At 40.8% G+C, this 25,866-nt stretch overlaps 1 protein-coding gene across 2 annotated transcripts; it reads left to right on the top strand.

The window, feature by feature from the left end:
- The first annotated feature begins 1,254 nt into the window (after positions 1 to 1,254).
- Positions 1,255 to 25,769, top strand: LOC309691083 (ly6/PLAUR domain-containing protein 1-like). 2 transcript variants are annotated; one of them, XR_014271879.1, is made up of 4 exons: positions 1,255 to 1,467; positions 6,399 to 6,527; positions 23,601 to 25,556; positions 25,636 to 25,769. XR_014271879.1 is itself a non-coding variant. In XM_082508619.1 (3 exons), exons 1-3 carry the CDS (start codon positions 1,419 to 1,421, stop codon positions 23,840 to 23,842), a joined length of 420 nt encoding a protein of 139 aa, XP_082364745.1. In that variant the 5' UTR covers positions 1,255 to 1,418; the 3' UTR covers positions 23,843 to 25,769. The 2 variants fall into 2 exon arrangements, 1 of the variants encoding a protein (XP_082364745.1); XM_082508619.1 differs by having other exon boundaries at positions 23,601 to 25,769.
- The last annotated feature ends 97 nt before the right edge of the window (positions 25,770 to 25,866 follow it).

Genomic DNA, 25,866 nt, shown 5'->3' with positions numbered 1-25,866 from the left:
TTGCCCTCATCTGGGTTTGTTCTGCACTGAAATCCTCTTACTCCGCGTGCAGGTCTGTGCTCTCGGTGGACAGGTTGATACGAGGGCTAGTTCACCCACGTTTCAGCTAAATGTGAAATATTAGCCCACCATGTACGGCGCTCGGGAGACTGATTCATCTGTAGGATTTGTAAAAGAAAATCCAGACGGTTTTTACCACCCCAGAGTTCTGCAGACAGGCTTATTTGTCTTTGAAAAGCATCTGAAAGCTGCTTCGCCTGACCAATACTGAACCGGAGAGCTCCTCCGTTTACAGTTTTACAGTCTGTTCACGTTTAATCATCCAGGGTTTGTTCCCATCTTATGACACGTGAATAACAGCAGCAGTTTGTAGGAGCTCAGACAACTTACAGACCACTTTAAAACTTCATGTATGATTGTACCAAGATTAGTGGTGTCAAACACGTGGCCCGATGGTGCCATTTTATCATAGTTTGAATGAAGCTTTCCACAAACTGTACCCGTGACCTCCGACCTCTGATCCAGTGTTTGTGGATCATTTGCTGGGTCAAAGTCTGAAATGGAGCTAAAACTTTTGGCGAAGTGATTCCTATAACTCACGAGATTAATAAATCTGAGTAGGGACTTTGGAGGTCAAAGCACTAAATCTGTGACACTTTATCGCCTCATTTCTGTTTAATAATGAGCCATAAATATGAGACTGTTGTTATTAGGAGCCATCAGAGGGATTTAAGACAGCTGGAAGAGTGAAAACTTTAATTATTTATGTCAGTAAGTCGATGTTTGATTCCCGTGATGAATGAGACTGAACACAGGTGAGAAAATATCCACATACTACTAGTACTACTACTACTACTACTGTGAATAGTACTAACAATGAGAAGAAGCTGGTGAAGCAGAACTTTATTCCTGAGGTGGAAGAGGAGGGACAGTTGAAGAATACGAAGATGATGAGAAGTTTGTGAAGAAGAAAAAGGAGGAGTAGGAGACTGAGAAGGAGAAGGAGACAGGAGCTAAGAAGGAGACAAGAGATGACTGGGAAAAGGAAGAGGAGGAGAAGTGGCTGGTGAAGAACTTTGATCCAGAAGAGGAAAAGAAGAATTAGGTGGAAAAGAAGGAAAGGAAGAAAGAACCAGGACGAGAAGACTAGGAGAATGTAAATAGAGGAGAAGAAAAGGAGGTGATGGAGGAGGAGAGTGAGAAGGTACATGGTTAAAGTTTCTTTACCACGTGGTGCGCAGTGTCTCCGTGCACGCGCCTGTGTGCGTGCGCAAGAAGGATAAAAGCGCGTTGGAGGCGCGCGGGAGGCGTCAGGCTCACCATGCCAGGCTGCCCGCTGCTGCTCCGTGTCCGCACCTCCGAGCTGGCGCGCCTCCGTCTGTCGGACTCCCGTGCGGAGTCTTACTGATCCGCGGACGATGCGGCTCCTCGCGCTCTCCTCTCTGCTCCTGCTGCTCCTCGGCTCAGGTATGGAGGCTGTTCGCTGGTGGGAGACAAACCGGGAGGCTCTCTGCTCCTTTTTCTAATGAGACTGATGTGGATTTACTCACATTAAACCTTTATTACTGTAGGAGGCTCAGTCTGCACGCGCGGACTGTGCGCTCCGGTGCGCATGAAACGATCCAGGTAAGTTTAGGCGGAGAGAGAGAGCAGAGTCAGGGGCCTCTCCAGGGTCTGGAAAGGAAGAGAAAAAGACGCAAAAACAGAAATTTTCATCAGAAATAAACACAGAGGATGTTTTTCAGCTGCACGTGCAGCTCTCATACGGATTTATAACGTGCAAAATGTCTGCACGACTCTTTAAACAGCGATTTTTGAAAATTTAATAACTCATTTAAAAGTATTAAAGTAAAAGTCGCAGTCCTGTTTAATAGAACAAAAGTTTCTGCCTAGAATATGCTTAAAGTACTCAGTATGTACAAAGGTACAGTCGTACATACGTGACATTACTATTGGCTCATTAATGTGTATATCACTTTAATGTTTTAAGTGGACAGGATTTAGTTTTAACTATAAAACTCAGCATCATATATATTCATATTTAAAACATGCAAATTACTAAATAAACAAAAAGTAAATAATAAAATAAAATAAATGAACGGAGTACAATGTGCAGTACAGTTATGATCAAGTTGTCCAGCAAAGAAGTTGTTAAAGGTACTTTTAGTAAAAACCTTCAACACAAATGTAATGAAAGCCTTTGCCACGAGGTGGCAGCATTTTAAAGATAAGTTACATTTTAGAAAAATGTTAAAACAGAAAATGTTCTTGTAATTTTCTGCCAGAACATTGTTTTTTATTCATGTATTTATTTTTATACACATCTCCATAAATAGTACATTTTAGTAAATTCAGTGCAAGGTTAAAAAAAAACTATAGTTTTTTTTTTCAAGATTACACATTGTACTGCTGTAATCTGAATATCTATGCCTTACAGCACATTCAATAGAACTTAAACAGATAATTATGTATCAAATTACTTAAAAGTTTTTATTTTTATTTAGATTTTATTTGATTATTTTGACTTATTTTGATTTCAGATTAATTTTTACCTTCTTAAGATTTTTTTTCATATTGCATTTTATTTTATTGAGTTCTACATCTTATTTTGCCAAAAATACCCTAAAATATGTTTGCTATGTTTAACTTAATGTTTACCTTCTCTAGCAAGTTTTAACAAATTTGTTTAAATAAAGTGTAGTTAAATAACATGTATATAGAAAACAAATGTATTTAATAAGTTAAAAAAAATTACACAAAAGAACAGATCACAAATGGGAAACAATAAAACAAAATAGATCAAAAGGAAAAAAAAGAAAACACAATTGGATAAAAAAGTGATTGCGATAAAGTTGTTCATCCCAACCATCATTAAATTCTTCTTAAAAATATTTATGTTTTGCTAATTTAAAGAGACCATTTCTGTTTTATGCTACCAAAATAAGGCTATGCATAAAAATACCCTGATTCTTGTCCAGAAGTTTAGTTAAAAGTAACGCTGTGCAGTTTTGACTCTGACACACTGCACCACCTTGTGGCTGATAGTGGTATTACTGGAGAGTACAGCCTGGCCTTTTTTCAAAATCATACAAACATCTCTGGAGCACATCATGGACATCACACCACAGCTGCTGTTTCTTCATATTTTTCTGCTAGTTTCAGTTAATTTTTAAACAAAGCACATTTAAACAGACTACATTTAAGCTGTGCTTCAGTGCAGTCCTTCAGTAAACGTGCTGGAGTACACTAGCACCGATCTTACTGTGCTGCACCTCTTGTGCAATCCCCACCAAAAAGCCAGAACATAGTAATCAGTTTTTCTTTTGGAGTTTCATATCTTAGTGGTTCGAAAATAAGAGGAAATGTTTAAATAGCATATTACTATGAATAGTATTAGGATGTGTTGTCTATTAGACAGACAGAGGTAGCATAATAACTATTTTACAGGATTAATGATGCATCACATTTTTTCCAATACACCATACTGAATGTTGGTCCAGCAACATCGAGTGCAAACATCAACCTTTGTTTCAAACTGACCTGAATTTCATGTGGAGGTGATGAGAGCTGGATCTACAGTGCACGCTTTCCATGCCTGAAGGCAGCGAGGAGCAAGACCAGGAGCAGGCTCATCATTTTTCCTGCATTCATGGGTTTGTGCACCGTGAATCCATCCCCTGGGGTCAGACTGTCATCGCACAGTTTTACAGTGAAACCCCGAGGTGTCGCACGGAGAAGGAAACCATGTGCACTGTGGAGCCACGTTGAAAACACAGGATTTGAAAAACACAGTGTTTGCTCGCCACCTGGACTCTTCCACTTTCAGAAAATGAAAAGTAAGCTTGAGGATCACTGTTCTGACACACTGAAGAAGCACCAGCACCCAGTATAGTTCGAGTAGAAGTACAAGAAGACAGAAAAACACTTGCTGAAAATGATCCAGAGGTGCCCGAGAGGTTGATTCAGAACAGGATAATACATTGTACATTGTCGTGTTTTTTATCTAAAACAAGGAGGAGAGGCAGCTTTTCCTTAGGGTTAGTCAGCAACATCAGCAGCCTTTCTAAAATAAAAAGTGCACAATAAGTCACCTGGTTTTTAGACTTTTTAAGAAGAAAAGGATCCTTCATGGTTACTACCCCACCTCCATGTCCACAGCACTAAAGGAGACGCATGCAGCTGCTGCCTGATACAAAAAAATCCTGTAACTCATAATTGACATTCTGAGATTAAAACTGCTGAAGAAGAAAAGACCTAGACTAGTGATGTCGTGGTGGTCTTTCATGCTTTTATTGTGTAGGGACAAATGCATGTGCACTTAAAAATGCCGAGCAAGACTTGTATATGGAAGCATGTGTACCCACACATTACATACATATGTATTTATACCTGTAAATGTTCACATGCATGGATATTTGCACAACAGCCAAATAAAATAAAAGAGAAGTGAGTACTTTTACATTTCAGAATATTTCTAGTATCAAATCATTCTCATTAAAGAGGTAGTTTATCTAAACCTGCGCTGCTGCTGCAACATGAATCTCCACTCCAGGAGTGGATTTCGTATTACAGCGGTGCTCCTCTGAACATCCAGTCCAGCCGGTGATCAGGGTTATTAGGATGCCATCTTCGAACAGGCAGGATCAAAGTGTGGCTGTCCGAGAAGATCCAAATGTAGGAGACACACTTTTATTGAGAAACAGGCAGCGTGGCAAACAGTCCAGATGTGGAACAGGCAACACAGCTGTTATTGCTTTGGGTGTTTTCTAGTTGTGTTTTGTTTAATTTTTATGTTTTTTTAATTCATTTTCAGTAGGTTTGCTTGTTTCAGTTTAGTTTTTAATGTTTTAAAATCTGTAGTTTATATTGTAAGGAACGCATGTGCTGGAGGCACAATAGAAGGAAAATAGAATAGAGTAGAATAACTTTATTGTCTCATTAATGAGAAAAGGCACAAATCAGTGAATTTATGATAAAAACAAAATAATGGGTCTCAGCCCACATTCATACTTATGCATTTATAGAACTATACAACTATAGAAATACATCCCACCATGTTATTATTCAGTATACTGATTTTTTGGGGGGCACAAATGACCCTTTATACACCTTTATGATAGCTAGAGGCGTCCTATAACCTCATCCTGAGAGCAGTAATTCAAGATTAAAGGAGGCTGTTCATGGTTATCAACAAAAGACCGGGCTTTTCTTAAGACAGTGTGGTGATACAGCTCATCCAATGAAGTTTATTGGAGACAGCAGGAACAGGTATTACATTAGAAATACAGCTTAATCACAGCTTGTAGACTCAAAGTATCAAACACATCCATCAAAGTCTGATCATATAAACTCTAAAAAGCGTTTTAACTCTATGAAATGAAAGTTTTCCCCTACTTGTAACTATTTGTTTTTCAACGTTCATAAATTTTCTTGGTCACCCCTGACTGCAGCAGGTGGCCGCCCCTCCCTGAGCCTGCATCTGCCAGAGCTTTTGTCCTTGGAAAAAGGGAGTTTTTCCTTCCCACTGTCGCTAAGTGGTCACTTAAAAAGGGTTGTGTGATTGTTGGGGTTTTCTCTGCGTTATTGTAGCAACTTTACAATGCAAAGCCCCTTGAGGCATCTTTCGTTGTGATTTGGCGCTGTATAAATAAAATTGAGCTGAAATTGAAAATCACCAAAGAGAGGAGATGAAACTGATAGAAAAAGACAAAAACATGAAATTATCCAAAACCATGACTCTTCTTTTTATAGAATTTTTTTAAAAAATAACTTGTAGTTAAAACACAACATGAGAGGAGCCTGAGGAACGAGCAGGGAGATGATCCATGAGTCAGTCAGCCACAGAGACATGAGGATCTATGTGTAGCCTATACACTTTTCCCATATGTTAATAATCCTGAGGTGTGGTGTTTTAGTGATGTGTAAGACTTGAAAGGTGCTGTGTGACTGATCCCCGTCTCTAGCGTGTGACTCGCTCTGTTAAAAATATATCTTCTCAGTTATGAAAAATAGATTCAGGTTAGCGTGCTCATGACCTGCACTGGATTTCTGCCGGAAATCTGTTTATCCTTCGCTCCCAGTAAATAAGCCCCCTGAAGGACACTCGGCGTAAACAAGTCAGCTTCACTGTGGAAATGGACAAATATGAGCTATCAAAGGGAGACATGATGAAATGTGCTGCTAAGATAAACGTACCAGCAGCAAGGCAGATAAATAATTGAGCATTATCTGTCACACAGATTTGAAACAGCGCAAGTAAAAGGCAGAATATTTAACAAAGTAAAACTCGACTCCACTTTGAGGTGAAACTTTCATGATAAAGCTGGAGGAAAAAACAGTGTCGAGGACCTTGTTGGGGTGAGTTATCGTGAATGAGGGGGTTTCTGTGTGTGTTTCAGGGCTGGCTCTGCAGATCCAGTGTTACCAGTGTGAGATGACGCACGACTGCTCCACGCCAGAGTTCATCGTCAACTGCACCGTGAACGTGCAGGACATGTGCCAGAAGGAGGTCCTGGTGAAGGAGGACGGTAGGTCATGACCTTGGTGTAGCGGATTGGATCTGCGTGGTTATGTGGAGCTTTACAGTAAAACTTTAATAGAATCCCAAACTCAAATATATAAACTAAGAATTCAGAGCGCACAACTGTTCCCCGTGTCTCCAGGCAGGATTAGCGTGTTTGTGTTGGTGGGCGCTTAGGCAGTTATATTTCCTCAGCCGGAGGAAATCTTGTAAACAAAAGGCCGTTTTGAAGTGACGCCAAAGAAACAGTTTGTATTTCTGGCATGTTTTAAGGCTCCTCTCTTTATGCAAAGACAGGAGAAAGACAGCTCTCCAGGCGCCACCGCCGTCAGCTGAAATCAAACTGATCTGAGGTCAGCGAGGACAGGGCCCTCACCACACTACGACTATCATTAGAGGATGAAATACTTAGCTGCGGGGCAGCTTTCATGGATATAAACTGTGCCATTTTCATGTGAGAGAGAGATGTTTTGCATACACAGACAGCTGTGTCCTTTGTGTGAGATCAGACTTTTCTACACCTCATATCCTGCGAATTATAATCCAACAGAGCCTGACAGATAAACCGCCAGATCTGACGCTTCGGACGATATCAGCTCCCTGCAGATACACTGCTAGCAGTGTGCTGGCCTGTAAGTAATTGAGGTCGTGTGAAAGAAAGAAGAGTTTTATGGACTTGGAGGGGAAATAAGGAAAGAGCTGGAGCGAAGTGGAAAAAGGGAAGAGGGAACAGGAAGTGATCAGCACTGGAGTCTAAAAACACAAGAGGGTGAACAGGGCGCTGTAGGCTAGAACAGGTTAAACCAACTGTTTCAGTTCTAGAAAAGCTGATCAGTTAGCTCAATAAACTCGGAGTATGTTCATCCTGAGTTTATAATGACCACCAATTTAATCCAGTGGACTAACGAGACCAAAGAATCTGAACGATCATGTTTATCTTAACAAAACCGGAGAAAGGAGTCCACTCATCCACTCAGTCATCATTTACCCAATGGAAACTTCCCTTTATAGACAATAATCATGAAGTAGGACCAAAATGTATTCAGCTGAAGCATCTCAGGGATGAAAATGATGATAAAAAGATGAATAAAGGTGTATTGGGGAGCAATCGTGGCTCAAGAGTTGGTAGTTTGTCTTGTAATCGGAAGGTTGCTGGTTCGAGCCCCGGCTCAGACCGTCTCGGTCGTTGTGTCCTTGGGCAAGACACTTCACCCGCTGCCTACTGGTGGTAATCAGTGGGCCCGGTGGCGCCAGTGTCCGGCAGCCTCGCCTCTGTCAATGCGCCCCAGGGCAGCTGTGGCTATAATGTAGCTTGCCATCACCAGCGTGTGAATGTGTGTGTGACTGAATGTAGTGTAAAGCGCTTTGGAGTCCATAGGGACTAAGTAAAGCGCTATACAAATACAGGCCATTTACCAAGTAACACTGCTGGAAGAAATAACATGATCCTGAGACTTACATGGCACAGATTCAACAAGGTGCTGGAAACATTTCTAAGATTTTGATCTATGTTGACATGATAACATCACACAGTTACTGCAAATCCATGATGTGACTTTCCTGTTACACCATGTTCAAGAAACCAGTTTAAGATGATCTGAGGTGTGTTATCATGCTGGAAGCAGCCATCAGAAGATGGGAACAGTGTAGTCATGAAGGGATGGACACGGTCAGTAGCAACACTCAAGGAGGCTGTGGTGTTTAAACAATGCTCAGCAGGTGCTAAGAGACAAAGTGTGCTGAGAAAACATCCTCAATCAAAGAAACTCTTCTGCACACCCTGAATGTAATAAGTAGTTATTTGAGTTGCCGTTGCCTTCCTACCAGCTCAAAACTGGTCATTCTGATCATGTCTACATACACGTTAACTTGCTGCCACGTGATTGGCTTATTAGAAATTGGTGTGGTGTTAGAAATGAGCAGGTGTCCCTAATAAAGTTTTATGTGAGTGATAGTTTAAAAATAAAAAAAACATTGTGCAGTGCAGCCACAGTCCATCGTTTATATCCAGCTTGTGGTTTCAGTGTTTGAAGTTCAGTGACGTAGAGACCCACAGTATCTGTGATCTGCGGTTTCAGGTGCTGGTTGGACATGGCGGCTTGGATTCTCTCCCCCTTATTCAACATGTTTTGCAGCTGCTTTCTTTTCAGAGTTGTGCATTTGCATCGCTTTTGTTCGGCTCACATTATTCGGAATAAAGAATGTGCAACCTTGTTATGAAGGTTTCAATGTCATTTAAAAAGCGAGCTGACACTCGGCTTTGACCGTGTTCAGTAAAGGCTATTCAGACTTGAAGTTAGCAGGAACGCACAGAAAATCCCACAAAAACCCTGCAGTGTTTACATGCCTATCTACTAGTGAGAGCACGGGCACTAAAGGTCGCTCTCCCTGAGGTGTCCTTCATTTTAATAACCAGTGGAAATTGGAGGCGTGCATGCATGCGGGCGGGTGGTGTTGTTACTCCCTCTCTCTCTCTCTCTCTACAGCTGATGAGCAAACTCAATAAGTTCCTGTCTTTGGAAATGTGGATCCCAATTCAAAGGGCGAGCTCGCTGCACTGTGGTGTCGACAGTTCTTTAATAAGAAAATTTCTGCATGAATGCTCATGTACGTCCCGGCTTTTATCTCGCAGTGTTATCATTAATGCTGCTCTGCGAGTACAAGGAGAGCTCGGGAATCCGACTGACCGCACCTTATCGCTGTTTGCAGTGCAATAGATGGATTCACAATAGCAACGGCACCTCCGAGCGACGTGTACAAGTGATAAGAATGGAAATTTGTGCAGCTGTATGATTCTTACACAGTACACTTGCTGTGAGATTTCCGCCACAAGTGTGCGACTTTGCATGCTCCTCAGTGCAGATGTAGGAGCACATCCTCGGCTGGGGCTTGAAGATCAGTGCTTCTGTATCTGGAGGGCGTTAAACAATCATCTGCTTTCTTAAAGGCAGATTAGAAAGGAAGGAAATTTTCAGGCCTGAAGAACAATTTTACACCCCCTTCAGAGGCACAGTCTAGAGCCAAAATCTGCTTTTTTTGTTCACCATGATTTTTCTGTAACCAGCATTCATTGTGATGGCAATGATCATAGATTCTGAAAAATGTTCCAGGTTAATGTTTGACCTGGACCTAATAGAACAAGCATCAATGTTTAAACTTCTTTTTTTTTTTTTTTCTGCCTGTCCCGTTTGGCTCTTTTGCCCTCAGAATTGTTGTCTAAAGGCAAAGAAAGATGCCCAACGGATTTACTTTACCAAATTGACCATCCCAGCCTTGCCGTAATGGTCCATTTGATTCACCTTTTATTGTTCATTTTATTTTCACTTACTGAATACGGGACAGACTTGACTGGGGGAAAGAAGGGGAGAAAGAAAGAGGGAAAGAGAAACAGCTGAGAAGAGGGACGGGGGAGAAGGGCAAAAGACAAAAACCAACAGAACGGGCAGAGAAAAAAAATGCATCTATCAATCACCTGGGTCACCTGCTGAGAAAGAAAAAAGAAAACAAGCAGAAGAGAACAAGAGTAATAGAATAAACAACATCACAATGATATATGGGAATATGACAGTAAATACTAAATATTAAACATTATTGTGCAGCACATAAGATCAACAGAACACAGTGTGCTTTGAGGTAGGAGCCAAAAAGGGTGTAGTTTGTGGGTGTGATCACCCGTGTGTACACCTGTGAGCATGGACGCGCTTGTTTTTTTTTAAAGGTTCCTTCATGTAATGATCTGCTAGAGGGTGTGGGGGGGCCACAGCCCCGTCCTCCAGGGCATGAAGCAGGTATGGAGGAGATCAAAACTCCAGACATCCAGAGGCCCCCAGAACACAAGAGACCAAGGAAGACCAACAGAGGGGCAGCTGCGCCACTGTCCCAGAAAGAGCTGAGGAGAGTCCCAGATGAGGGCTCACTCAGCAGCCGCGGAGCAGAAGCCAGGGGGAGTTGCAGTGACGCGCCCGTGAGCTCCGCCGGCAGCCACCCGTGCCTGAGTGACCGAGCCCCAGGCTGAGAGGCCGGGGGCACCCCACCTCCGAAGTGGCCCGAGCGAGCCCCAGGCTCCAGGCCCCGATAAGCGGCCGCCAAGGAGTGAGCCGGTGTGTACCTGGACGTCCATCCCCGGACACAAAGAACCACCAACACACCGATGTCTGAGGGAGTCCGCCATTGGCAGGGGAAGTGGTGGTAGGGGGAGATAGGCCTCCAAACCTTGGAGGGCCTGAGATGTCCCCAGAGAGGTGGCGCCTGACACCCAACCTGACATATAGACACAGACATACAGGCACACACAGATACAAACATCCATTCCCACCCTCATGCTCTCATATGCACTTACTCCACACTCAACCAACGTGGAGACAGACATAAAGAGACGCTGTACACACGATCACACTCCCCAAGCGTACTCTACAAACCGGGTCTAGGTACCCTTGCCCCTGGAGGGGGGAACTGCACCCAGACCCAGGTGGTGTTACCCTTTTCCCTGCGGTGGGGGGAGGCAGACCGCCCCAACTCCGCAGCAGCAGGGAGGCCCCACACTCCAGACCGCAGTCGGACGGCCAACTCCTCCTCCTAGCCCCCCCGCTCCAGCAGGTCGCAGAGAATGGGGGTTTAAACTTCTTTCTGATAATTCATTGGACAAAGCTTGAAAAAGTGCATTCTGGGTAAACTTTTAGGGCTCATTTTGCCATGTGAGATATCAGCTGCTCCTTTGTGCCTACATTTAGATACCATACTTGTGTTTGTCTGACAGCCTCACGCCGTTATACTCCAGTAATTTATCTCATTTTTAACTCTCACCTGATGCCTGCCTTTTGTTTTCCATCATAAACCAATGAAAAGCTAGTTCATGAAAAGGGAAGGACCCCCCACCCGATGAACAGCCCTAAACTATCCCTGTTAAAGCACCAGCAGTCAACAAAACCACATGCAGAGCAAACATCTTTTCCTATGATGGCAGTTTTTTCTGCTGGGCAGCATGAAACAAGCTCTGCTTCCCGTCTTCTATTACTATAATCATCTTTCTCCTTTGATTATGTCTTGAGAAAACATAAAAGGCTGTGCTTTTAGCTTGGAGACGGATGTTTATCGCCCGTGTATTTAAAAAAGGAGATGATTGTCACGCTCCAGTGGGCCACCTTTCATTTCAGAGCTTTCTCCTTTAATGGAGGGGAGTCGATTTACTGTAATAAATGATATGAAAGTGGTCACCCTGCAACTCCTCAGAGGCAGTCTCAAAGAGACGGTAGATTAGTGTAATGGCACACAAACTCATACCAAAGAAAGTTTGCCATTAAAGTATTTTTGCTGGTGATAGTGATAAAGTATTATAATAATATAATTAAAGGTTTTGATGTGGAAATGTCACAACAAAAGAAAGTGAAAATACTTCCTTGGAGCTCACTGCCTGCAGGTGGCGCTATAGGGTTTGAGTGTGATGTGTGTAGGGTGACGGGACACCCTGGAGGTCCGACCCTCAGCTGCTGAGGTTAGCTACTGGTATGTGAAACTTCACCGCTCTGGCAGGGAAGCAGCCCAAACTGGTACGTTGACTGATACCAGGTAGATATACTCAGACTTACCTCAACACACAGCTCGGGCTCTGAAACAGTGTCCTGGAAAAAGCTGGAGCTGCCCTCGATGAGAGGAGGCTGGGGTGGGTCTCCTACTATCCCCTTGGTTCGCTGCCAGTATGTTTACGTTTTTCTTGGTGAATGATAAGGTTGCTTCTTTGGATTTGGTAACAAGTCCTGACTGTTGTTTGCACTTGTTTGCAAAGCAGCAGTCAGGAGCACCCAGTCTTCTTGGAGTTCCTGGTTGTTGTGCTAGAGGATGCCTCATCTGCAACTCCATTGTCGTGCTGGATAACTTCAATGCAATGACAGAGAGACCTGGAGGAACGTGAGTGGGAGATCTTCAATTTCCACCTTCAAGCAGAACTCCAACAGCATTCTGAGGAAGGCTTGAGACACTGATTCCAAATGGAGCGTCTCATTAATCCCACTGGCACTCCTTCCATGGAGGAAGCAGGGGACAAGGGGGAGGTGTGTCACCCATCATTTTGCAGCAAGGTCTTACACTGGTGAGACTGCCATTCAGAGTTGGACTTGCTGATTTTTTTTAGTAAGGGGAGAATAATTTTTAGCCAAAGTATGAAAAAGGGTCATCTAAATTATCTCAAATTTGGCACTGCAGTTACTCAGGTAATCAGCAACACTTTTGCCAAATTTGAAGCTGACTGTATCAATGAATGGACAGATGTTACTGGTAACATTTTGCTTTAAAATATTAATTACACCTTTCAGTAACTAAAATGAGCTATTCAGTTGATTTGCCATTATTTGAGGTTCAGAGAAAGGATTGATTTCTGGCTATCTTGAATAATAATAAAACAGTCCTGTATCACGACTATTAAAAGGTACCCAGCGACTTTTCTCTTTGTAAGTTAATCCAGCTGTAGTGATCAAGACAAGAAAAACAGCACGCTTTTTACTAAGGAAACAAATGAAAACGTGCAGTTCAGCTGGGCAACATTATTGCTTAAAACTGTCTTCAAAAACATGTTTAACAGCCCATAGATGATGATCACTGCTGCGCGCTTTAGTCTTGCCGTCACACTAAGCATGTAAAATCTTCACAGAGGCAGCTGACTAAATGAAGCAGCGATGGCAAGACGAATAAGCGCAATTATTCCCCCTCGGATTCCTCTGAAAATCAAACGACAGTGGCTGATGTGTGGCAGTGCAGCACGTTAGGCAGTTGATGAAGGCAGATAACTAACATGTCACCGGCTGAGCACAAAATCATCTTGTTTTTTTTTTTATTGTTGTTGTGGAGGTTTGATTTCACCACCTGAAGCTGCGGTGTCTCATCTCTGAACAGGTTTTTGAGTTTTATGTGCACAGGTTCAAAAGTAACCACCAAAAAAGAAATTCACTGACAGTATTTGAGTCTGAGCAATTCCTGGATTTCCTGTTTTTGTTCTTTAAAAGAGATACAATTCTGTCCAAAAGTCAAAAGTTTCTTAGGAGAATCACTTTCAGATACTGTTGATTGTAGATAGGTCTTTAGGCCTATCTACAATCTTTCTTTTGTCCTCCACTTCTTCAGCTTCCTCAGATTTTGTAAGGACACAGCACACCATGACAATATGTGCCACATTTTGGGGTAATAACTCTTTGTAAATCCTCTTCATTTTGCAAATATACTATTTTGTGTCTGTCAAACTCTATTATCTTAGGCATTTTTCACATATTCAACTAAATAAACTGGAACAAGTAACATGTTTTTGCAACAGGTTGAGAGTAACAAAATCCCTAAAGATACAATTTAAAATGGGTTCAAACACAACACTGGTTCATCCCTTTAGTTAAATACCTTTTTTATGCTTCAATGATTCAGAGGTAATCTTTCAAGCATCTGCCCCAACAAATACCACTCACACGAATTAAACATGAAAACACAAGATCTTAAAAAGTAAACTGAATCAAGCAAACTCAAAACTAAACTGACATCAAAATGAAATAAAAGTTATTTAATTAATGGAAAAATGTAAAAGTATTATAACCCTAGAGCCCCGATGACTCAGAGCTGTAACACCAGACTAATTCCTGTCAATGGGCCGGTTCAGATTATGTAACGACGGCTGATGACCCCAACCCAGCCACCGCTCATCTCGACAAAGAGACCGCAGAGCATCACGGAGCAAGATGGAGACAATGGCGGCTTCACCCGTGTCTGCCTGATTTCACTGCTTATCTAAATTAGCTTCGGCTATTCAGAAAAGTTAATTTACTGTATCAGAGAAAATGAAATGAGACTGTGGTTACTCTCGGAAGTTTACATTCATTCTGTTAAATCGAGGGAGCGAGGCTGCTGAAGTTTGTCAGGGTGAGGTTTTGTGAACCATTATTTAAAGGACTTTAAAATGTATTATTATTTCTAAAAGGAAAAATTACAGGTCATACATTTTTGCACACTGTGTGGTTACTTGTGTAGCTCATGAATTTGGATGTTTTATCACAGAGCAAACTGAGCAGGCTGCAGTGATCCTGAATGGTAAACAGCATTTGACCACATGTGATGTGGAATTCTTTAACAGCAGGGAATGAACACCGACCAGCACAATGTGTGTGACGCCGGTGCCTGGAGAAAACAAAAAAGCATTTGCATCTGTATTGTGACTGTGTCTACTCTTTCAGCCATATTGACATTCATTGTCCGCTTCATGTAGTCAAATGTGTAAGGCTGTGTATATATAACTTTGGACACAGCCAGACGAGCTCGTTCATGACATTTGGACTTCACGTTTTGAAGCCTCAGGACTTGTTAATGGTCAGTGTGCTGGTTGTTGTTGGGTAACAACTGTGTGTCAGCCAGCCAAGTAGTAAAAATGGGACACTAACTTCTTTGTAACAAGGAAAAATCAGTGGTTCCATTGAATATTATTTAGTAAAAAAAAAAAAAAATTGCTGTTGATGAGAAACTGGTCGTCCAGAGGTTGAGCATGCGAAAGAAAAGCAGTTGCACATCTTGCTTCGCCGGAGGCAACTTATCTCCAGAGCATCGCAGACCGACTTAGCCTTCTGCTATTACTCATAGACAGGTTCCCAAAGGTTTGCAGACAACTGCAAACAACTGGAATCAGTGTGTGAGTGGTTGCAAACTAATATAATGACGAACAGTACTTGTAGCAGCTATCTGTGTTGGTGACATTTTCAATAGGGGACTCAACACCAATTGGTTAGTATCTAATACACTCAAATATAAAAGGCTGCTGAGTGCCTCATTCTGCAGTTTAATCATCAACCTGTGGAGGAACTTCTGAATTTCAAGTCTGTGGTTTGACTCTAAATGTAATTAGTTATTAGACTGAATTGAATTTCTGTTTACTCAAAGTATGCAGATACTACCACAGTTCAGCAATGTACCGAATCACAGCACAGGATTATCACAAACAGACTGCATGTACCTGCCAACCTGATTCAATAGCAGACTGATTCCACCTTACTCCTGTTTTGCTGTCTTGGCACACAAAAGATGCTTTGAAGATAGCAGCTAACTGCTCTGGTCCCACATCTTTGTTCGTATGGCGTTGCTAGCAAATTGCTGCCGTTGCGCATATATTAAATGGAGATGATTTTCATAGGTTGTTTTAAGGTCACATCTTGAAGTATCTTTGGGCAAAATGTGGAACCACAAGTTACCCCAGATGTATTTATCAGTGCATGGAAAAGTGCTTAGACATAGATAAAAGCATTATGGAAGTACTAGATCCACTTGTAATCCACTGTATATGGATGGACCACTAATGTCAAGGTTGTAAGTCATACAAAATGCTCACTTTCTCTAGACTTCATCTTCTTCTACTCGACTTCTGCACACCTTTGAATTAGGTAATTACTTGATTCTACATCCTTCACCAAAAATATCTGTTGTGAAATTCCACCGTCCCCGCTGACCATTTATCTCGATGACATCTTTACTTCAGCTCGTATAACATCCGCTATCTCATTTCACTGCCTCGTCTGGTTTGATTTAAATGGACAATAAACTCTATAGAGCAGACTCACATCACTCTGTCTCCAGTAAGGAACTGTTATTTTGCACATGTCAAGGTCACTGGCAAAAAACCCCAAAACAAAAGCATTAGCGTTGATCCTGTTCTGTGCTTCTTTAAAGTGTCAGTGAATCGCTCTTTTTTTTGGTTAAAAAGTCATTTAGAGGAGTAGCTGAAGGGTTTCCAGACACTTATTGGATGGCTCGGTCCTCCCTGTGCAGCCAAGCATGCTGATTCTCATTAGACTTCTTCTCTCTTCATCCTTTCACCCTTTTTGCCATAAATTAACTCAACAGCATAATTTAGATTGAAGTGCTGAATCTTTGGATCCCCACGCACAAATTAAACGAAATCCCACCCAGGCGCTTCAGATGTGATGGAGTGTTTACCTGATGTGCCACGTGAGCTTCATTATGCTGATATCTGCTCCTGAAATGTGGCACATCAATGCATATATTCTCCACACTTAAAGCTACTACATACAGAGTGTAATCAATACTCAATACTCAATTACAGAGCATGATGTCTATAAAGGACTTGTTCAGAATTTCAACTAGAAGAGCCCCCCTGACTGTGTGTGAGCTCAAGGTAATCGATAAAACATTATATTATATATATTATATATTAGTTATAGGTTAGTGGGCAGTTTTGCAATTAAACAAGAAACCTCTGTGATCTATAATAGACTCTGACTGCTGCTCTTCAACTTTTTTATTCATTAACATGTTTAAAAATAAGGAACATAAAAAAATTTGGTGTACAGCTGCATTGCTGCACTGAATCAGCTCATCAACAGCAACTCCTTATCTCACAGTACAATCCAGGGGTATCTTATAGCTACAATTTAAATGTATAACATGTTAGGAGATCTCCCACTCTCTTGATTTCTGGTTTCATAGTAGGCTGAGGGAAACTTCTATTTACAAATAATTACAGACTGCTAACATGTTGCTGTCATTTTGAATGAATCTTTGTGAATGAGCACAATTTGCTGACTCAATTTGACTCAACTGGCTGCCAGATGGTTGTTTTCCTGTTATAATCCTATTGAACACAAAGGTTGCTCAGTGCAAATGTATTATTTAAATGTAAATTTCTAACTATGTAGGCAGCAACGTGTGACTGTCACTGGTTTATCACAGTTAATTGCTGTATTATTACATATAAATTTAATGTAATTGCCAACTTGACCCAATATGATCTGTTAGCTGACTGCTCATCTTATGGCACCGTTTATGGCAGGTTTCATTGACAGTGTTCATGTGCTTGACAAAAAAAATATTTTTTGTAGCCAAAAAATAAATAAGTTAAGTGAGATAACTTCATCTTATCAGGTTCAAAAATGCAACTGCCCAGTGACGTTGTCTCAGCATTCAGTTTGCATTAGCCAAGAAGCTAGATAACGTAATTAAAAAATCGCTAGCAAATTAATATGAGTAACCTAGATTGGGCTAAAAGCAAATCTAAATGGATAACATATTTATCATATTCTTAAATTAAATAAAGAAAATATTTTCCATTTTTTTTCCAGAAGACAGTGTTGGTAATTACAACATTTCCCCAACATTTTAAAGCTATGATATCATAACAACATGATTGGTCAGTAGCAATGTCATGGACCTTAACTCAACCTAAAAGTGTTTTGTACTCTATGGGACATTTTACCATAGACTACAATAGGATCAGATGTCTTTTTGCACATGTATCACCCACTTTCACATTGGCTGCACAAGATCTGCTCTTCCTCCTGAGCTACAGCCACCCCAATTTTTTATTTTTAATTTCCATTTATCACGCTTTATAAATGCTGATACTGACATATCAGCAAATTGCTAATATTGGCTGATTACACTGTCTCACTGATAAATCAGCTTTGCAAAATGGCTTTCCTTAAATGGGGTTTCTAGCTGTCCTCATTGAACATGTCTAATTCTGGCTCCACGCTATGTTCATTGCAAGCCAAACTTTACGCACCATGGATCTATTAAATTTTGTTAGGCCATTAAGCCTGATGTATGTAGACTATAACACGGGTGGGGGCCCAGATTACAAAATAAAAGTAACAAAGAAAATAAAGCAGCAAGAATGGCCCCATCAACATCAAGATACTTAATGTGAGTGACAGATCGTCTTTATTGAACTTTAAATGAGAAAGTTAAAAAGCTCCAGAGACGAGAAAAAAATCAGTCAAAATCTGACAGGGTGTGAAAAAATAATAAAACCTGAAGCCAGATTAATGAAAAACTGTGAGTGACATGTACAAAAAAAAAGGGTTGAACTAATGATTGCACACAGAGGGTGGTGACTGGTCTGGAGTTTAAATAAAGCTTCTAGATGAAGGTATGAATGAAGATGAAGGAGCTGAAGAGGAGTTGAGGCTAGCACACCAATAAAAAACCTGTGACTGAAATGGGAAAAACCATCACATTTGTTTTCTTTGTCAGTAATATCCCACTTTTATTAACGCTCATTTTCCCCTGACTGAACATGTTACCCACTGTTTCCATCTTCAAATTACTGCTCAAAATATTAAAATAAAAAAAGACATATTGACTCTGTTCCTCAGGTCCAAGCATCAAAAAATGACTCATCTTTCTAACATGCTGCTGTTCCTTGTCCGTTAGCTTATTTATTTTTTGGCAGATACACGCACCCAAAAACTACTCAGTCACCATTCTTGGCCTTGCCAGGTTTTTATCAGCACTATTCATATTTAGCGTGGCTTGGAGCTGCATTTTTAAATAGCATTAGAAACATACTAGACCAGGCATGATGTAGGAGCTTAAAGCAGGGGGGGGGGTTGTGTATAAAGTTGCAGTGAGATCAGATCGTAGAACGGGACATGCTCTTGAAGTGTTTCTGAGGTTACAAACAGTCTTTTTTTTATTTTTAAACAAAAAAAATTCTGAGTTTGTTTTAAAAAATATATCCGTCCACTAGTGATGGGATTTCCGGCTCTTTTTAGAGATCCGGCTCTTTCGGTTCGGCTCACTAAAAACTCTTTTGGCTCCGAACCAGCTCTTCAGGTTGTTTTGTTGCTTTAATTAATTTATTATTAACAATAATATAAATTATGCACAAAAGGAATTACTAACGTAAAAAAAAGTAGTTTTATTTGTATATGTTTATATATAAATACATGCGGTGGCCCCTAGAGACAAAACACGTACAAACTCCAAAACACATTTCTAGCATGAACTGAACTTCCAAAGCAGAGCTACTAGATCACTTAAATTACACAATTGAAAGCATGTGTGTATTGTTTGTGTATTTATACACAGGCACTCATATATATTCAAATAATTTAAAAAAAAGTTCATTTACCTGTTACTACAACACACCAAATCCGGTCGTTGGTACTTGCTGGCTTGTGTAGCCACTAGGTAACAAAAGCTCAACACTGCGCCCAGCATCCTGGAGCACTTCTGTTGTCTTTTGTATGTGTTTTGGAGTTTGTACGTGTTTTGGAGTTTGTACGTGCTTCAGAGTTCGTACGTGATTTGAAGTTTGTATGTGCTTTGTCTGTAGGGGCCACTGTACTTTCGCTCTCTCTCCCTCTCTCTCCCTCTGGCTCTGTTCCTGTGCTACTCAGTGTAACTACCGCCCCTCCCCCCTCTGCCCAGCATAAAGCACAAGGCTCAGGTGCGAAGTGAAGCGAAAAAAAAAGTGCGAGAGAGAGAGAGAGAGAGGGTGAGAGAAAGAAAGAAAAAAAAACACGTGACGGCTCGCGATAAGGAGCCGGCTCGCGATAAGGAGCCGGCTCGCGTCGTTCACGTCAAAGAGTCGGCTCTAAGAGCCATTTCGTTCGCGAACGACCCATCACTACCGTCCACATCCAAGTGTTGTCAAGACCATCTTAAAGCAGCAGGTGGCGATGTAACTCCAACCGTGAAGAAATGTTGACCATTCAAAAGTCCTTGTCCACACTTTAACACTGAATCCAAGTTTTCCAAACTCTTAACTCTGGCAGAAGTTTTCCAAAAGGTCAGTTTTCAGTGATCCAAAACATCAAAAACAAACAGCCAAAACGCATAATAAAAGCTATAGTTACCAAAATAGTCGTGTACGTGTAGACGCATCCTGACATTAAGAATTCCAAACCCAAGTTATAAAGACAGCTTTGAAGATTATCCTGAACTCACCATGTCCAGTAGTTCAGAAAAAATCTATGCCTTTAACCTGTCATATTGAACGTCATTTAAGGGACACAGTACATGTATTGATTTCGTTGGTCAACAATTTGAGATCCCAGTTGTAATAGTCATTGCACCTTACTTTCACACCTTAGCTGTAGAACTAAATCCTCATGCTGATGATTTATAATCAAACTGGTAATTTGTTAGCCAAAATATGTGAATGAGTAACAACGCCCACAAAATATTTAGCAGTGCTTGCAGAAGGGTTCCCGATGTCCAGTGTATAAAAAATTGAAGGATGCACAATTTAAATGAGCAAAACCAGACCCTTTTCTTTCCAAGATCCTTTAGATCAGCGGTCCCCAACCCCCGGGCCTCGGACCGGTACCGGTCTGTGAGTCGTTTGGTACTGGGCCGCGAGAGTTGAGGCTCAGGTGTGAAATGTATAGTTTTCAGGGCTTTTATCGGTTTTCAGCGTTATTTTGTTATTGTTTTTATCGTTTACTCGGTTTTCCTTGGTCTTTTCACGTGTGTTATGAATAAATTTTCTTTTTTTTTCGGTACCGGTACTAGTTTTATTTTGTTGTATTTATCCGCGACACCTTAAAGGCCGGTCCATGAAAATATTGTCGGGCATAAACCGGTCCGTGGAGCAAAAAAGGTTGGGGACCGCTGCTTTAGATGATGTCCTGAGCGTTGTCAAAAATGTCTTTAGCTTTATCGGAATCTATTGAATTGTGTGTTAAACCAACGGGCTCAACCCCTGGGCCATGGACGGGGAGTTGTTTGGTACGGGGCTGCAAGAGTTGAGGCTCGTGTGTTCATGGTTTTCAGGGTTTTTATCGTTAACTCGGTTTCCCTGGGTCTTTTTCCGTGTTGTAGTTGTGTGTCTTATTTTGAAAGAAATATTTACGTGTTACTATAACATTTTAGGGTATTTTAGCGACACCTTAAAGGCCGGTGCGTTAAAATTATTGTCTGACATTAAACCGGTCCGTGGCGGAAAAAAGGTTGGGGACTGCTGTGTTAAACTATATGTCTGTGATATTTAAGGACTTTATCATTCTTCCTTCCATATTTGGTGGTGGCTCCAATAAAATTTAAATTTAGGTGGCCATTAAGTTGCATACTGGACATATGTTGAACTTGACCATGTATAAATACAAATGGAGAATGTAAAATTTCATTCTCATGATGATGATGATGACATAAATATAACATAAAAATATTAAAAGATCTGGGATCTATGAAATATTTTCTTTAAACATGCAAATGTTAGTAATTGCTATTTGGGAATGTTCGTGTAGAGATCGTCAGTTTTCCATTTCCCTTGTCGCACAGTGTTATTCCAGGTTTGTTATTCCTGGTTTTTAACACTCCAGCAGCTAAAATTCAAAATGTAAACAGGGCTTCAGTCAGATTTTAATCTGCAGGCTTTGTGAGAGGATGAGACCTTTCCCTCCAGAGCTCTGTAACATTTCACACTGTGTTTCCCCTGGATTAGTCTGCACCTTCGGGGACCTCCACTGATATTTGCAGTGTAGAAAACATGGAAGGATGCACAATTTAAATGAGCGTACAGATCTTTGGGTGTTACTACACCTGCATCAGTTTCACTTGGGTGGAGAGAGGAGTGAAATATTACAGGGGTTACTGGAAGTTCATGGTCTGATTTCTAAATTTCTTTAAAAGAAAATGTCACTAAAATGTTAAAGCCTCCCCCAAGTAATCTCATAAACGCCTCTGACTTGTTCTGGATAAATAAATAACGTGTCCGTGTATACAGCGAAAGAATATGTGGAAAAAATTACCCTCTTTTATTCCCCTTGGCTTTTATTGCAATGTGGATTATTTTGTTTTTATAACTTCATATAAAACTGTGCCTGAAATGCTTTTCAGAAGAACTTTAAACATCGAATGCAGTCACTTGAAATGTCTGTAAATATAGTTTTAAAGATATTTTATTATACTGGATCTATTTATTGTGAACTGGACACTGCCTCAAGGTCGAAAACGTTCTCTCATAAAGTTCTCCTTCACAAAACAAATGAACAAGCTTGGATGGAACTCTTTACAGTCTGATACAATACAATCTAATAATTCAATGTGCTTCATTAATTTTGATTGTTAAATGTATTTAATGCTTTCACTGTCAGTATGTGAACATATTGTACAACACGTTCTCTTAGAGCAGGTTGTGAGATAGTCACTGTTGATTTGTCTTTCTTCTATTTTTGTGTGTTCATGGATGCAATTTTTTAACTGTGCAAAGTTTTTATCTTTTAAAGCACAAAAATTCAAAATTTATACCCATGAGGAGTTGGTGGTGGAGCAAATATTTTTTAAATTATCACTAAAAACTACTTTGGGAGATGTACGCACACAAAACAACTTGGATTTGGAAATTTTGAAAAAAAAAGTCTGCTTTGCTAGGTTTGAAAAACGATTGTAGTAGTTGCCACTTCTGTTTAAAGACTTTCTGTGGTTTGGTTTTCATGATCCAACCAACTACGATCTGTCTTTTCTGGCTGGCTAACATTTTCCTCAGACAAACTGTAAGACAGCCACAGACACATAAGCTGTCTCACTTGGCAAAATACTGTGCCGAGTGCTTTTTTTAAACTTATCTCATCAGTTTTAAATTATTTTGTATGCTTACATTATGATCTAATGGTCAACAGATTCACATAACCTAGCTAAGTTAAAGCGAGAGAGTCAAACAAATAGTCTGATCAGGATCGGAGGCTAAACTGCTGCCAAAATCCTGAGAACAAATTAAAGTGCGTTAGCTGGCCAAATTATTTCATTAGCTAATGTGTGCTATGATATTAACGATATGTGATATTTAGCTACTGTGTAATGCTAACATTTCATCTCCAAAATGTTGGTCAGGGAATGACATCTTCTTACTAATTCCATATTATTGACCACACAAAACAGTTCTCTATACATTTCACCCTTAGACCTCTAGTTTATGTTTTAGATTTGCTGCATGCAAACAGTATATATATCTTCATAATCAGATTTTCCTATACAATAATTTAAACACCTCATCAACGCTGCTGGTTGCTGGCTTTTCTATATCAGTCGCTGGTTACTGATTCAAGTGAAAACAGATGTTAAAAGGAAAAAGTACAGGCAGTAATTTATTAATTTTTGTTCACAATTGCAGTTATTTACACACTTGAAGGTGTTTTTCAAAGACGCACAGGACAGCTAAGTGTAATGACTTGGCTACGTTAAGAGTTGTTTGTAAAAGAGGTGTTGTAATCATGTTTTCCTTCAAGTAGATGAAAGAACAAATTCCCAGTTACCCATCTCCATCGCAAGCTTTAATCCTCTCATTACGAGCCTAATGCATCCATTTATGTCCTCATTTCAGGTGTGCACTACCGAAAGTCCTGTGCCTCATCTGGAGCTTGTCTTATCGCCTCTTCTGGTTACCAGCAGTTCTGCACCGGGAAGCTCAACTCGGTCTGCATCAGCTGCTGTAACACACCGCTGTGTAACGGACCACGCCAGAAGAAGCGACCCCAGCCATCTGCTGCCATCACTCTTAACACGCCACGGCTTCCTGTGCTTTCCTTCAACATCATCATCCTACTTTCCTCTATCCTGTGCTGACAGAACTTTCCTAAGATGTGCGTTGAAACAAACTGAAACTGTACAAGCTCTGCCCTACATGCTTTGAAATGTATACAAGAGAAGGCTTTTTACAGCATTTGTTCTTGAGTCCCGGCTTTCTGTTGCAACAAAAACGACACAATAGTGAACAAAGTTATCGCCATGTGTCATGTCGTGAATATGGGTAAGATGTGGTGGATAAAACGGCTTCCAGCAGAGGGTTCATGAACGTCTGCAAGGTGGAAAAAGGCAAACAGCAAAGATAGCATGTGTAATTTCCAGAATAAATCTCTTATTTCTGCTCTATGCTCTATGAATAGGAAAAAACAAGTTTTGCAGTGTATTCACCAACTGAAACAAAACATGTATGACATCTCCCAAATGAACATGACTTATTTAACCTCTTGGCATCTACCATGTTGTTAACAAACCACTTAGAGGTGCGATTAGAATTGGGTTGGAGAAGAGGCTGTTACCTTTAAAATCAGTTCTTTTTATGGGGTTTTTGCCTTTATGTTCTGTTAATTTGGTATAATTTGAACTAAACAGGTTCTGATTCCACATAAAGTTCACTAGTGACCTTTTGGCATTGAGAGGCTATTGGTAAATTAAATGATAAACAAATATAAAATAATAGAAAAACATTTTTTTAATTTTAACAACATTTCAGCCTCTTAGCAGGTGTTTTACAGTGTTTGGCCAAACAGAAATTTGATAAACACCTTTGAAGAAGGCACAAATTTGCCGTGGCATCATTTCAATTAACAGTTATTTCCTTCCGGATTTTCATTAATCATTTTTCCAAGATCTTGTATTGATGATGGCAGAATCACTAAAGTACTCTCCAGCATATCCCAAAGATTCTCAGTGGTTTAAGATCTGGATTCTGTAGTGGTCAATCCATCTGCGAAAATGATGTCTCATACTCCCTGAACCACTCGTTAATTTCCTTAAGCCTACACAGCTCTTTGGTCCTACTCCCTTGAGTACTTTGGGGGTGGAATGCTCTGACTTCACAGAACATTTACCTGATTGCTGATCATGATCTTTTCCAGCCACATTTCTTCATTGGAGATGACGGTTCACCACTGTCCTCTAAGGTTTTGTTTTGTTTGTTGTTGGGTTGTTGTTTTTTAACACATTGGACAATACTTAGCTTATTTGACTCTTATACTTAGCATTTGACCCTTTTGAAACTGAGTAACATTATTTCCACAACCACAAGATCTGTCCCCAGATGAGGTTGGTTAAGAAAACAGAAGCTACTGGCTCCAGTTAGGGTTGTAACTGTAACTGTTGCTGTACTAATTTTCCTATTTGCTTAGTCAAGTGGCTTTTTGTTGGCCAGGTAAAATAAGACCATTATGCAGTAAGTATGTAGTAATAAGGGTTGCTGAACTTGTGACTGACCAGGACAATAAGAATAAGACTTCAAAGTGCTGGAGAGGTCATATAAATCTTCTCAACACAGCAAGCCTTGACTCCGCTTATGTCATGGTCCCCGTGCCTGCTCGGCTGGCCCTGTGTGGCTACATGTTATGTTTTGTCTTTTCTCTCTCTCCTCTCTCTCTGCTCGCTGCCTGGGCGGAGCTCATTGTGAGCTCCCGGCCTCCACCACCTGTAGGCAATCACCTGTGGCTCCTCACCTTGTTTGCTCCCGCTACTTAAGGCAGTGACTGAGAGCACCTCGCCGCTGGACTATTGAATAACGCTCGTCAGTGCTACTTTAGCCTCAGCCAGTTTTGAGCTCTGTCCGTGAAAGTTCCGTGCTAACCCTTGTTCTCTGTATGCAGATTTCTCGTGTTTGGTTTGGAGACTCTGGACGCTTTTCCCGACCCCGCTCTGCACCCCTGGGAACCCTGGCCCCCTTCTCCTTCACCTGTATATAGTGCACCTGGAGTGTGTAAATAAACCTGTTTTTCTGAGATTTCAGTCTGCGCCGAGTCCTCCCTGCTCCTCCGTGACAGCTTAAACGTCTAAGGTTCGCTGTACCTGAAATTTGTTCCCATGTTGAGTTTATTTTA

This window comes from Aulonocara stuartgranti (assembly GCF_965226115.1).
Source record: "Aulonocara stuartgranti genome assembly, chromosome: 16".
Taxonomy (NCBI): domain Eukaryota; kingdom Metazoa; phylum Chordata; class Actinopteri; order Cichliformes; family Cichlidae; genus Aulonocara; species Aulonocara stuartgranti.
This window is presented reverse-complemented; position numbering and strand designations above follow the sequence as displayed.